General features: G+C 42.4%; 1 protein-coding gene across 2 annotated transcripts in view; it reads right to left on the reverse strand.

Moving 5' to 3' along the window:
• Positions 1–13197, reverse strand: part of LOC147738151 (vomeronasal type-2 receptor 26-like) — a 249576-nt gene that overhangs the window by 104758 nt on the left and 131621 nt on the right. The window contains exons 1-2 of one of the 2 annotated variants that reach the window (XM_086952164.1): positions 12680–12744; positions 12121–12253 (exon numbers count right to left, since the gene is read on the reverse strand). The exons of the other annotated variant lie outside the window; for it this stretch is intronic. Of the exons in view, the coding sequence (XP_086808290.1) occupies positions 12121–12123 (3 nt within the window). The 5' untranslated portion in view covers positions 12124–12253; positions 12680–12744. Of the gene's footprint in view, positions 1–12120; positions 12254–12679; positions 12745–13197 lie in introns of those variants that run through there. 2 annotated transcript variants of the gene reach the window in all.

Here is a 13197-nt window from a genome sequence, read left to right on the forward strand (position 1 = left end):
GAATGCTTGGATGAGATGTTATCTTATGGATTCATTAGGCATTCCTCATCTCCAGTTTCCTCTCCTCTTTTCTTGGTGCCAAAAAATTAAGGAGATCAACGCGTCAGCATTGATTATAGAGCCCTGAATAAAGTGACTATTATGAACAAATGTCCATTGCCTTTAACACCTGTATTGCTGGATCAGTTATAGCATGCCGCAGTGTTCACCAAATTGGATCTTTGCAAGGCTTATCATCTTATCCAGGTTCATGAAGTTGATGAGTTGAAAACTGCTTTCTACACAAAGTTTGGTTTGTTTGAATACTGTGTCATGCCATTAGGGCTCTTTAACACTCCTGTGTCATTTCACTTTTTTATGAACGAGGCGCTCAAGGAGTTTCTTGACACCAGCGTTATAGTGTACATTAAAGATATTTTAAAATTCTCACAAAGATGTACGTAGCATAAACATCGTGTCAAACAAGTGCTACATAAATTGCGAGAAAATCCCTTATTTGTGAAACTAGACAAATGTATGTTTCATGTACCTCGGATTGATTCTTTAGATTTTATCATCTCCTCAAAGGAATCAAAATTGATTCCAAGAAAACTGATGCTATAACTTGTTGGCCTACTCTTACGTGTGTGAGAGACGTACAGGCCCTGCTTGGATTGGCCAACTTCTACTGTTGGTTAAGCTCTCACTTTTCAGATATAATTGCTCCCATCACTAAAATCCTAAAGTAATCCAGTGGTTCAAAGAGGTACAGCATGCATTTGAATTGTTGATCACATGATTTACAACTGCTCCGATCCTAAAATAACCCGATCCTGTGTTACAATTTTATGTTGAGGCGGATGTCTCCAAGTTTGCTGTAGGAGGGGTTTTCTCTCAGCATGATTGTTAGACCTGGTACCATTGGCGTGAGTCTCATTTCTATTTTTTCACTGTTATCTCCTCTGTTTTTGCTGGTTTACATGCTTTGGGCATTGTGCCACTGCTATTCAGTGCCACAGTGCAAGTGCTTCCTATTATAAATTGGTGTAATGGATTAGTGACTCCATGATTGGCTTATTTGATTTACTTTTCAGACCCTAGTACAGTGCACCATGTGTGCCCAGGGCCTGTAGATCAAATGCTGCTAGTGGGCTTGCAGCACTGATTGTGCCACCCACAGAAGCAGTTTATAGAGTATGTCTCAGGCCTGCCATTGCAGAGCCTGTGTGCAGTCTAGTACTGCCATGTCGACTTGGTAAGTGCACCCACTTACCAGTCCCCAAACCATCCCTTTTCTACAATTGAGCCACCCCTAAGGTAGGCCCAAAGGCAGGGTACATTGTACGTAAAAGGTAGGACCTGCCCTGGTGTGTGTGGCATGTTCTAATGCTAAATTACAGCCAATTTTGTTTTTCACTATTGCAAGGCTCCCTGTCCCCTTAGGCCTGAATGGGCAGTATGATAATAAGATCTTATAATCCTAACTGACCCAGGGAACATGGTAGAAAAATGAATTCAGTATGACTGAAAACAGAATGTTAAAATCCATCTTTTACTGAAGGTGATTTTTACATTCTGTGTTTGAAAATACCACTTTCAGAAAGTAGATATTTTCTTATCTAACCATCCAGCCTGCCTGTGCTAGGTTGTGTATTGCATGTCTGGTTTGTGAATGACATGATGGCTTGGGCTCCAGCAGTCTGATGAGACAGGGCTGGGCTGGATAGGACCTTGGCTGAATAAAGAGTAGTGGGTGGAAATTTCCTTTCACTCCCCTGAGCCCTCATAGAATAGAAAGTAAGGGGAGGAGATTTCCTTTCAGCTACCTAGGCCAGGTCTGCTTTTAACAATGCTGTCTCCACCTCCTGCCAGGAAACTGCACCAGTGAGGACCAAACTGTTTTTAGGCAGGTACAGACACTCTCTGCCTTCAGGGAACAAAGAAATTAGTAGTATACATATTGGGGTCCAGACCCCAAGACTTTAGATCACTTCCGGGAATCAAGACAAACCTTTGCCAAGGAGAGGAACCAAGTAAGCTGAAGGATCTGACTGCCCCTATGCCATTGTGCTATTTTCTGGGGTTGGCCTGCAGTGGTTACTTATTTGCCAAGGAAAGGAGAAGGAACTTTTATTGAGCTTTCATCATCTGGAAGAAGAATCTTCAAGGGCTTGAATTGTGCTTGCCTCCTGCTGAAGTCTCAGGGATACAAGACTTTACCACCAGCTTCCTCCTGAATTTCCTTGCTGGGAATTCTGTCTGCAGAACCCTGCGTAGTGTTGGGAGCTGCAAGAGCGACGCATTGAAAAGAAGCGCGTTGCTGCTGCAGCTGTTGTCGTCGCATCACCTCAGAAGCGTGTCACTGCCGCAGAGGTCGCCGTTGCATCCCCAGAGAAGCGTGTCTCAGTCACAGCTGTTTGTCATCACATCACCGGAGAAGCGTGTCACCACCGCAAGGGTCACCGTCGCATCACCGGAGAAGCGTGTTGCAGAGCCTGTCGTGGCTTAGAAGTTTCCGAGTCAGCGCACGGCTATCAGGCGTGCATGCAACACCTTCACATCGTCGCATCGCATCAAAGACGCCATCTTGTTGCATCACACCGGATCGTTGCATCGCATCGAGGTGCCATCTTGTTGCATCGTAACTGGAATGCTACACGAAATCGACGCATCACCTCCTCTCGGGTAAGGAACAGATGATTTGACTACTTTGCACAAGCATTGAGGAACAGACGCCTTGCCTCCCCAGAAGGAAGGAACTGGCGCATCGCTCTCCTTGCGAATCGTTTGTTTATCTTGCGTTATGCATTCAAAGATACTTTGTGACAGACGTGTTTCATTTACCACCATCTTGGAACTAAGCTATTTTTACTATTTAAAAGTCATTTTTCTAATACTGTATTGTGGATTTTTGTCGTTTGGGTCTGGTGTTAAGTCTGTATAAAGAATACTTATGTTTATAAAACCTGTATAGTGTCCATCTGTAGTGTTTTCACTGTAGTACTGTATGTGCTCACAAATGCTTTACACACTGCCTCTGAGATAAGCCTTCCTGCTCGTGTCAAGCTACCACAGGGTTTAGCAGGAGTTATTTTAGGAGTGTAGCCCCCTTACCCTGAATAGAAGCAAGGGTCCCTATTTGGACAAAGGTGCAAACCATTCCCAACTAGAGACCCCCAGTTCTAACAGTGATATTGACTCTGATCTCATTCATCTTATTGCCTTCTTGTCGAAGAAGCTGTTACCCGCAGAACAGAATTACACTGTAGCCGAGATGGAGCTATTAGCTATTTAATTAGCTTTTCAGGAATGGTGACATTATTTATGGGGGGCTCGACATCCCATTGCTATTTATTCTGATCACAAAAATCTTGAATTATTTTACTCTGCACGAGCTCTAAACCACCCGGCATATAAGATGGGTTCTGTTTTTTAATGAATATGACTTCATTATTACCTATAGGGCTGATGCTGATCAAGTGAAATCTGATGCCCTATCTCTTCTTCACCTCTCCCAACTGCATCATATCAATGCACCAGATAATATTCCTATGATATCTACGGATCGAATCATAGGATGTGGTTCCTCTGATGAGTTCTTTGTTGAGGTGAAGGACAAGGTGAAAATGCTGGATTCGAATCCTTGGTTGTCCAATGCTTTGTTTAAACTCCAGGGGGGGATCTGTATTGTGATATGTAGCTATTCATACCACTAGAACTCAGAGATAAGATCTTAAAGTGGTGTCATTCTTCAGCCTTGACAGGAAATCCTGGGATAACAAACACTCAAGAGATATGCCTTAGATGGTTCTGGTGGGTAAATATAGGATCTGACATAGAGGTATGTGTGTCTTCCTGTCCCATCTGTGTAATCAACAAAGCGTTGCATTCCCCTCCCACAGAGTTTTTGCATCCACGTCCAATACCCCCCTCCCTGGCACCCCATAAGTATGGATTTCTTTACCAACCTCCCGAAAGATTCAGTGTATACCACAATCCTTGTGGTAGTAGACCTCTACACTAAAATGGCTCACAACATACCATTGTGTAAAGTACCCACTGCTATAGAACTAGCAAACACAATTATTCAACAGGTTATACATTTATCCCAACATCTATTGTGTCTGACAGACGGGTGCAATGTTTGTCTCTATATTGGAGAGAACTATGCTCCGTCCTGCAGATGGAACTGTGTTTGTTCTCAGCTTATCGTCCTCAATCTGTCCTACAAACAGAATGGATAAATCAGTCAATAGGACAATATCTCCATTGTCTTCTGTTGTCTCTAACTAAGAGTTGGGGGAAAGCTCTGCCTGTGGCTGAATTTGTATATAATTATAGTTATCATTTAACCCTTGGAACGTGCCCTTTCTTTGTTCTTTGGGTTTCCATCCCAAAGCCAGCTCCATACAGCCTACATACAGAGTGCCTGTAGGAAGGTGGATATCTGACTATGGTTACCCCCAAACTTTTAGCCTGGTGTTTAGATGGTTTTTGACATAGTTGGCCTGGGATCCTGCTATTCAGGGCCCCAGGCTAATTGCTCTCTCCTTAAAATGGACTCCATGTACCTTAGGTGCATACACAATTGGAACTGGTTCACCTTATAGGCCCCTGTAACAGTGTACCATAGGTACCCAGGGCATAGGTGTAGCCAAGGCCTACCAGGGGCTGCAGCATGTATGGTGCCACCCCTAGCCTAACCTCCATATTTTGACACAACTGGCTTATCACTCAGCTGGGGTCAGTCCAGTTGGAATATCTTAAATGATGGGAAAGAACAAAAAATCCCAAGACCAATTTTTGCATTCAGGCGCAATGAGAGTATTCGCCAAAATTTAGTGCATACATATAGAGAGACAAACCACATTAAACAGACGACTATGGATGGCACTAGAGCAGTGGGCAACTACAAATGCAGTAACTGCTCTATATGTGACAACTGCATTGTGGGGAAAACACTTACCTACAATAATTATATAATAACATCGAGAACTATGAGCAATTGCAGGAGTAGCAATTTAATATACATCCTTCTGTGCCCATGCGGATTAGCATACATTGGCGAAACAGGCAGAGAGATAAGATTACGCCTACTGGAACACCGATCTGCCCTCAAAACATGTAAAGAGAATGCTCCAATGGTGGAACATTTTGCGAAACTGAAACACAAACACACGGAATGTTCGTGGTTTGTGGTTGAAAAGATCACTGTCTCTAAAAGAGGTGGAAATGTGAAAACAAAATGCAGAAACCGTGAGCAATGGTACATTTCCACCCTAGATACAGTTAATAAAGGTCTGAACACAAAAGAGGATTGGATGAGAATTGTAGCCTAAAGGAGTAACATCCTGAGAGTAACAACTAATGCCCAAAATTCGGTAATTTTATAAAAAAGACCTCTTACATAAAGTAGGAACCATCAAACTCTCTGCATATATTAGATAGGGTTAAAATGCGTTTACATGCTGCCCCACATCAGAAGTATTAATTTGATAATATAAATAGTTAACAAATAGAATTGATACCCTACAACAGAAATTAATAAAAAGCGAGAGGAGCTTGTAACCAGATATATATAGCATACAGTCAAATCAATGTTAGGATTCTGGTCCATAAAAATGTATCCGTTCTGTTTTAACATAATAAAGTCAAATAGCATAATGCTTCAAATTGTATTTGTGTTATTTTCTATCTGTGAAGCATACATGGTCGAATATAGTAGCGATTTTTGTAAGATTAAAATCCATAAAATCGACTTAACCTTCAAAAACACAGAATGACGATATATAAATAAACTAGTCATTTATAAACTTTAATAATATAGGTGGACCGAATTGGTGAAATAAAGGAGAAAATTCATTACAAGTGGACAAATAGAAAAAGATACGCAACTATTCATAAAGTAAACAAATAAGGAACCATGGCTGTGCACGTATCAATAAAGATTTGCTCAAAGAAAAAAGCATACAAACAACGAGCCGAGCACGTAAATACGTAAGTGCTAGGCGCCTTTAAAAACGTGTGCGCGGGAAACAGGGTTGTTTATTCAAATATGAGAGGCGATCGAACAGACGTCTGAGAAACATCCGGGAAAACCTGCCAGGCGACGATACGAGGTACGTGTTTAAATCGGTATACCGACAATTAGACGTGTGCCATTAATCACGCAAACCGAGGGGTTGCTTTTAACCCCTGTAATAAAGCCGGTAAGCGGAGTGAGTTTAGAACGTTGGGGTTAATACTGCACGCCGTGTTAAATGACTTCCGCGGCGGTAACCAAAATGGTATTAACGTAAATAAAGCGCATGAAATTGAGATTTAAACCTACGATTTTATTGAAAACGTACTAACTTGTTGAAATAATGATGCTTAATCTAAGCAAGATATCCAATAAAATTTAGGAACATTTGTTCGTTTTGTATTTTATGAATCTGCAGCCGTGAGCATTTTATTACCCGGATGCAACAGTTTTATCGTGGAACAAGAGTCCCTTATTATAGGTGAGAGTTTGCATGAATTTATAATATTATATCTGCCATCATAAATACAAATAACAGTTAAACAGTTATTAATTTTTCTTATAGAATAACAAAGTAAAAACTGCAATGCAACTGATAGAAAAGGGACCTGAATATATACAAGACTGAAAAGAGCAAAAGGGTAATTATCTTGTATTGGAAGGCGAGACAAAACTATGTTAGCTCGCACCAAAAATAGTTTTCAACAACTTTTAAATATCGTCTTTCCCAATTAGGAGCAGAACAGGGGCATCCTATTACAGACACATACAATAGTGTCATGAAACATCACGGTCTAAGCCGATAATAACCCTTTTCAGGTAAATAATAGATTACTGGAATCAACTAAAAGAGGCCTTTTAGGGTCCAACCAGTATGGAATATTAATAGGTTGTATTGATTTATTTATATCTATTAACAGTTGGTGATACTAAAAGTCACGAAGAACACGATCCAAAATAGGAAACAATCTGAATATACTCCGTAGTCACCCAGATGCATTAGCATAGGTGAGTCATACTCAAACTTGATGATTGAGTATTGTAAAGTATTGTATGGTATAAGAGTGTGGACTGTATGATGAAATGTATAGTTTCTACTAGGTTGGGAAATGCTCTAATGAAAAAGAAAAAACATTTTTAATGCAAGTTTTTTAACAATTGTATTTGATAAAGAAAATATACTCGATACATCCAGATCAAATGTCATCATAGTGTTGTTATGACCAGCGGCTTCTAGGAAATATAGGGTAATAACCATAGCCTTTCCGTTCTATGTAGGGTTGGCTTTATACTAATGGAAGTTTTTTTTATATATATATAAAAAAAATGGGAGCTGATACACAAGACCACAAATGTCCATATAAATATGATGGTACTGATCTAAAGTATATAACCATGACCTTGTGAGGTTTTTGTATAGGATAAAACATAAAAAGAAGATTGTTTTTAATTTAAAATTCCTTATATATGGTGTATAAGTTTTATTTAAATATGTTCATTAATAGTGATATTTTACATGTATTAGGTGAAAGACTGAATGTGGAGAAATGTATAAACATTGTCCTGAAGAAGGAGGCCAAAATCATCCAGGGCTTCCGAAACGCGTTGACGCACTAAAGAATGGTTACATTTGGAGTTGTCAGCTAGCTTTTGGGTATAAGAAATGAAAACTTCCCAATGTTGACGAAAAAGTGTCCAAATTAACAATACCAAGAAAAAGTTTATTGCTTGGGTTTATATTTCTCCCTATCCACATTAGGTGTTTTTTTAACATGAATGTATTGTGTTAGGTTTTAATTCAATTGTTTATTGACTTATATTTATATTGTATGTCAAATAAAATTGTAAATTTTTATGATAACTGGCTTTTCCATTGTTGAGTATTTCCCAAACAGTATGATATACATACTAGTGAGTGTGAGATTTTGATTGATTGAAGTGAGTATTTGAACTGGTGCTTATTTACCTCCCGAAGGGAATAAATATTTTTTACTACATAGTACTCTGGAGCTCTAGTTCCCTCCGGGTTAGATTGAGCCCCTGTCTTTGGTTTAAGACCCTGTAACAGTGTACCATAGGTACCCAGGGCATAGGTGTAGCCAAGGCCTACCAGGGGCTGCAGCATGTATGGTGCCACCCCTGGCCTAACCTCCATATTTTGACACAACTGGCTGATCACTCAGCTGGGGTAAGTTGGTGTAATCACCTCTTACTTAGGTATAGTATATCTATATCTAGCCTAACTGGACACATAGTAAACTATAAGTCACTCCTATGGCAGGCCTTGACAATCCTGGGGGCAGAGTGCGTGGTTTCATGTGAGATGGTGCTCTAGCATGAGCTGAGCCTGTCTGCAGCTGTCGGGAACAACTCCCTTAGCTGTTCCTGGATATTGCCATACCATATACTCTTAAGTGCATTATAATCCTCGCGGTTATATGCTAACTTTGGTTTGGCTTTATCAAAACATGTCGAGTAAGGTGTCATACGATTTGGAATGCTATCCCCTCGACAGTTCTGTCGATGGGGATAGCATTCCACCCTTCTAGAGGGATACGACATGTACATAGCCCTAACCCCGGTTAAAGTTAACCAGAGCCTCAGCATCACAAAATGGATGCTGCCACCACAGACACAAGTCTGACCTCCTGCTGCTGGGAGTCCTTCCAGCGAGGGAGGCTTGGACAAAGGCTTTCCTGCCTTGAGAGGTGCGAGCACCACCCCAGACAGGATTTTATGTATTGGGTAGGACAGGGCTGAATAGATTGAGACATGCCTGGGGCACACAAGGTGTCCCTGTGCATAAGCCAGCCCAAACCGGTTCTGGGGCTTTCCAGCCCCAGTCCTGGCAAGGAGCTGGACAAAGGAAAGGGGGTGTAACCACCCCCCTTCCTGGTCCCACCCAGAGGAGGGACCTAGCAGGTGATCCACCCCTCAGATTGAGAATAAGAGTGGGAGCAGTGCCACAGCACCTCAGATCATCCTGAAATCAACTTTAAACTAAGAAGACGCCGGACTTCGACATTCTGCTGCACAGAAGACTGAAGAGCATCTCCCTTGTGGCCAAGGAGTGGCCTCCCTGTGAACACAGGCACCATCCAGCAACTCGATGTCTGCTTTGCCGCCGCCTCCCGCCAGAGCCCGAGCCCAGAGCCTGACGAGACCCAGACTCCCAGACTTCTCGCCACCCGATCCACAGTCCTTGCAAAGAAGGGACCCGTGGAGGCACCGAGAGACGTGGGACCGGACATCTTGGAAGACCCCCGAAAAGCCGACTGCGCAGCCCCCGAGGCACCCTTGATGCTGTGCTTTGGGTATTGAGAAGCCCCACAACCGAGCAGCCCTTGCACCGAAGATCAGCCCCCCAGCATCTCCACGATTTGCATGGGGCCCTTTTGCATCGTGCCACTCGACGCGCCATCCCGGCCACTTGCCACGTGGTCAGCGGCCATCTAGGCGACGAAACCTACAATCTACACTGCGGGTCTGGTTGTTCCAGGGTTGCCCTCGCTCCTGTAAAAGGGAGCACCCGCTCTGACCTTGCTGGTCCGAGTGATAAGCCTTTTTCACTTCCTGTGTGGCTTGCAGTAGCCAAGGCCTGTTTGCTCCGATCAGGTTGCCGACACCGCCATCAGCTAGAACCTTTGTGGGACAGCTCGTGACCGATGCCTGGACGTCCTCGACCTCTTCGTGTCCACGTGGCTGCAGAGAGAAGCTACACCTCATCGCCTGTTTGCATCCGACATCGCCTGGTTCCATCCTGGTCCCACGGTAGTCACTGGCTAGTGACTTTGAACATTGTCCCCTCTGCTTTCAGGTCTTCACCACTTCAGATCCACCCTTGGATCCACCGGAACTCTTCACATCGAGCCGCCTGCAGCATCTTCAGCTCCAAGCACCATCGACCTGCGTGACGAAACCCGACACTACTTCGCACCTGTGCACCCGCTTCCTGTGGGTGAGGTAACTCAGCAACGCCGGTGTTCCCACACTGGTACACACCTCTAGTGTCTGTGTCTAAAGTTTCACTCCTCTAGGTCACTCGGAAGGTTCCTTAATAACTAACTTTGTAACTTTTACGCACCATTGACTTAACATTGGTATATGTGTGCACTTTCCGCACTGCACACGAGTCCCGCGGGCCTTTTCCCGACTTCTTCACTGTTAGTCCCGAACAGCTCCAGCGATTCCCCAGGCCCTAGGCCTACTGCCTTTCAGCTAGGTGGTTCTTATACCACTATTTTAGTATATGGTTTAGGTGGCCCCTAGGGCTCATCCATATTGTGCAACTTTTGTGTATTTAAACTGTGTTTTGTTTTAACGCTTGTGCTTCTGTGCTCATAAAGAGTATAGGGGATATTTGTAGTTAATAAATATATATATATATATATATTTTCAATATATATCTGTGTGGTGTCCTTTTTATTTGGTATTCAAGGGGATTGTGTATGGTAAAACAGCTTGCTTCCCATGCCTTACTGAGTTTAGCCTAAGACTGCTTTGTCCATGCTACCTCTAGGATAGCTGGTCTATAAGGTGTACTTACAACCAATCTTCATAAGGGTTGCTTGGCATGGTACAAGGTGATCACTAGAACTAGTGAGCATCATATACCAGGCCAACTTCTTACAGTGCCCACAGTTGAGATGTTATGATCCACTCTAAAAGGCTTATGGAAAAAAGCACAAATGCACCCATAGGCAAGTAAAGAGGGTATGAAAGAGAAGGCAGATAAACATCAGCACCCTGCCCCGTCATTTGCTCGTGGTGATTTGGTGTGGTTGACTTCCAAGAACTTACATTTGGGTAGGCCCAAGAAGTTACAACCTAGGTATGTGGGTCCATTTAAAATACTATAAGTTGTTAATCCCGTAGCAATGAAACTAGAACTACCCGCTGATTACCAAATCCATCCTGTCTTTCATAGCTCTTTGCTTAAGCTATATTTTTCTACTACATAGGCCACACACCCACTAACTCCTCTTATTGGTGATGGCCAAGAGGAAAACAAGGTTAATAATATTCCTGATTCAAATAGATGTCTGGGTAGGCTATTTTATTTGGTAGACTGGGAGGTTATCCCCCGAGGAACAAACTTGGGAACAAGCCCATCATATGCATGCCCCTCATCTTGTGCATTCATTCCATGCCCATCATCCTCGTCCTGTGGTAAACCTTGGGGGTGTTCTGTTACTTCCTGTATCACCGGGAACCGACACGATTTGCAATCACGAGCAGGATCCATTGTAATACCCCAGTAATGGTATATAAAAATATAATAGAGAATTTTGTCTTCTCTCACCCTCTTATTCTTTTCTTCTCCTTCTCCCCGCTTGTGATTGGGCCATGTTTGTTGTGGGTGGTGATTTCGTTGGTCTTGCTGGTGCATCGCCACCTCTCAAATTCATGATACACTAACTACCACGCGAGCAGGGATGCGAAGATGGATATTGACTGGGACTATTTAGACGGTATATATTAAAGTGGTCCCAGTGTATTAATGGCTTTCACATGGAAGGGAAAGAAGTACACAAATAAAGAAACTTGACATTCAACAGTATTGAATGAAAGAGAAAACAGTAGTTTTCGACCAATGTTATTTAATCACATTGGGGATATGCATTTTATGTAGATAAACAATTGTGGGAAAAACCTAACAAGGTATCAAATTCACATGAGTGGTGCACAGAGAGGAGGGGGGAGGGAGTGTAGGATGGCAAGTGATGTAAATGTAAATGTATAGGCATTTATATAGCACACTACTTACCCGGAGGGTCCCAAGGCGCTTCGACCGCTGTGAAACCCTTCCTGGCTTCCCTGAGAGATGGTCCCTTAATGGGTATCTCCAGGGTGAGACCAGGCATCCCCGGCGGTCTGGTGGGGCCGTTAGTGAAGATGAGGCAAGTGATGGGAAAGAAAGTTTTGTGGTAGTGACAAAATATCACAAACAGTTCTGGTATATATTGGTCATATACCGGATAGTCAAAGTCCACATACTATATGCATATTTGCCATATAACACATAAGGTCAAAGTCCATTTATCACTGTCGATTAGGTATTGGGAGGTGTTCTAGAGTCGACGCTTCGACACCTTTTTTGTAGGTATCTTGAACCTTACCATCAGGGTCTTCCTCAGGACAAGTGCGAAGCGATAGGGGCTGGGGCACCATAAGTGTTGCAGCGGAAGGGAAGGGTTGTTTCTCTCACAGATCAATCATGGAGAAAAGGGGCTCCATGGCTTTCCAAGGTAACTGAAATAAACCATAGTTTGTTAAATGCGATTAAATGAGCATGGAAAGAGGCATATTTTTAAAAGTCTGGTCCGTGGAGTCAAGCGCGTGAACTTCATTACACTTAAGAAAATATATTTTAATCTTTTGCTAGCGTGACAGGAATCATATTAGTCGAGTGTGACAGCTGAAATTAGAAAATAAACAAACTGTGGAGTTCAGCACATTTAAGCAAAGTGGCTCTGTGTACATTGATCAAGTGTAACGACTGGACTTGGAAAGTTAGAAAATAAACAAAGTGTGAAGCCAAGCGCAAGGGAGTAATGTGGCCGCGTGTACATCAATCGGGTGTGACGGCTGAAATTGGAAAGTAAACAAGGCATGTGCAATTAGGCGAGTGAAAACAATCGTCTTGCTGCAGCATCTTTTAAAATCTCACTTACTGACCATCCTTTCGAGATCGTGGGTCACTCGAATCTTGTGACGGAAGAATTGCTTCTCCAACTTGCTCGGCGATCTGTTTCAAGGTGTCTTGAGCCTACTGAGATTCCGTGGATGGACGCATGATGTCATACGTTATGCGTCGTGGCCATTTTGAATACTAGGCATACATTTCTTCATCTCGACGAGTATTTCAGAGTTATTTTTATCATTTAAACCTAGTTTGTGCTGAATTTCACTTCATTTTTCATCACGCCACATGCTGCAACATCGTGCCAATTTTGGTTCTCTTCAAGACTTGGAATACTGTTTATGAGAACAATTATTCATCATAAGGTGGTGTAACAGCGACATCTAGTGGATATTTGTGGTCATTACAATAACATTACAATAACGATTTACTATCATTTCAATTGCATTCTAACAATATTGCATTACTTTTCCAGAAATTGCTTTTGGTCAAATTTAAAATATTATACATATATAACAAATATATATTTACGCAAATGTAAATGATTATTAGA

Source organism: Lissotriton vulgaris, chromosome 1_1 (assembly GCF_964263255.1).
Source record: "Lissotriton vulgaris chromosome 1_1, aLisVul1.2, whole genome shotgun sequence".
NCBI lineage: Eukaryota > Metazoa > Chordata > Amphibia > Caudata > Salamandridae > Lissotriton > Lissotriton vulgaris.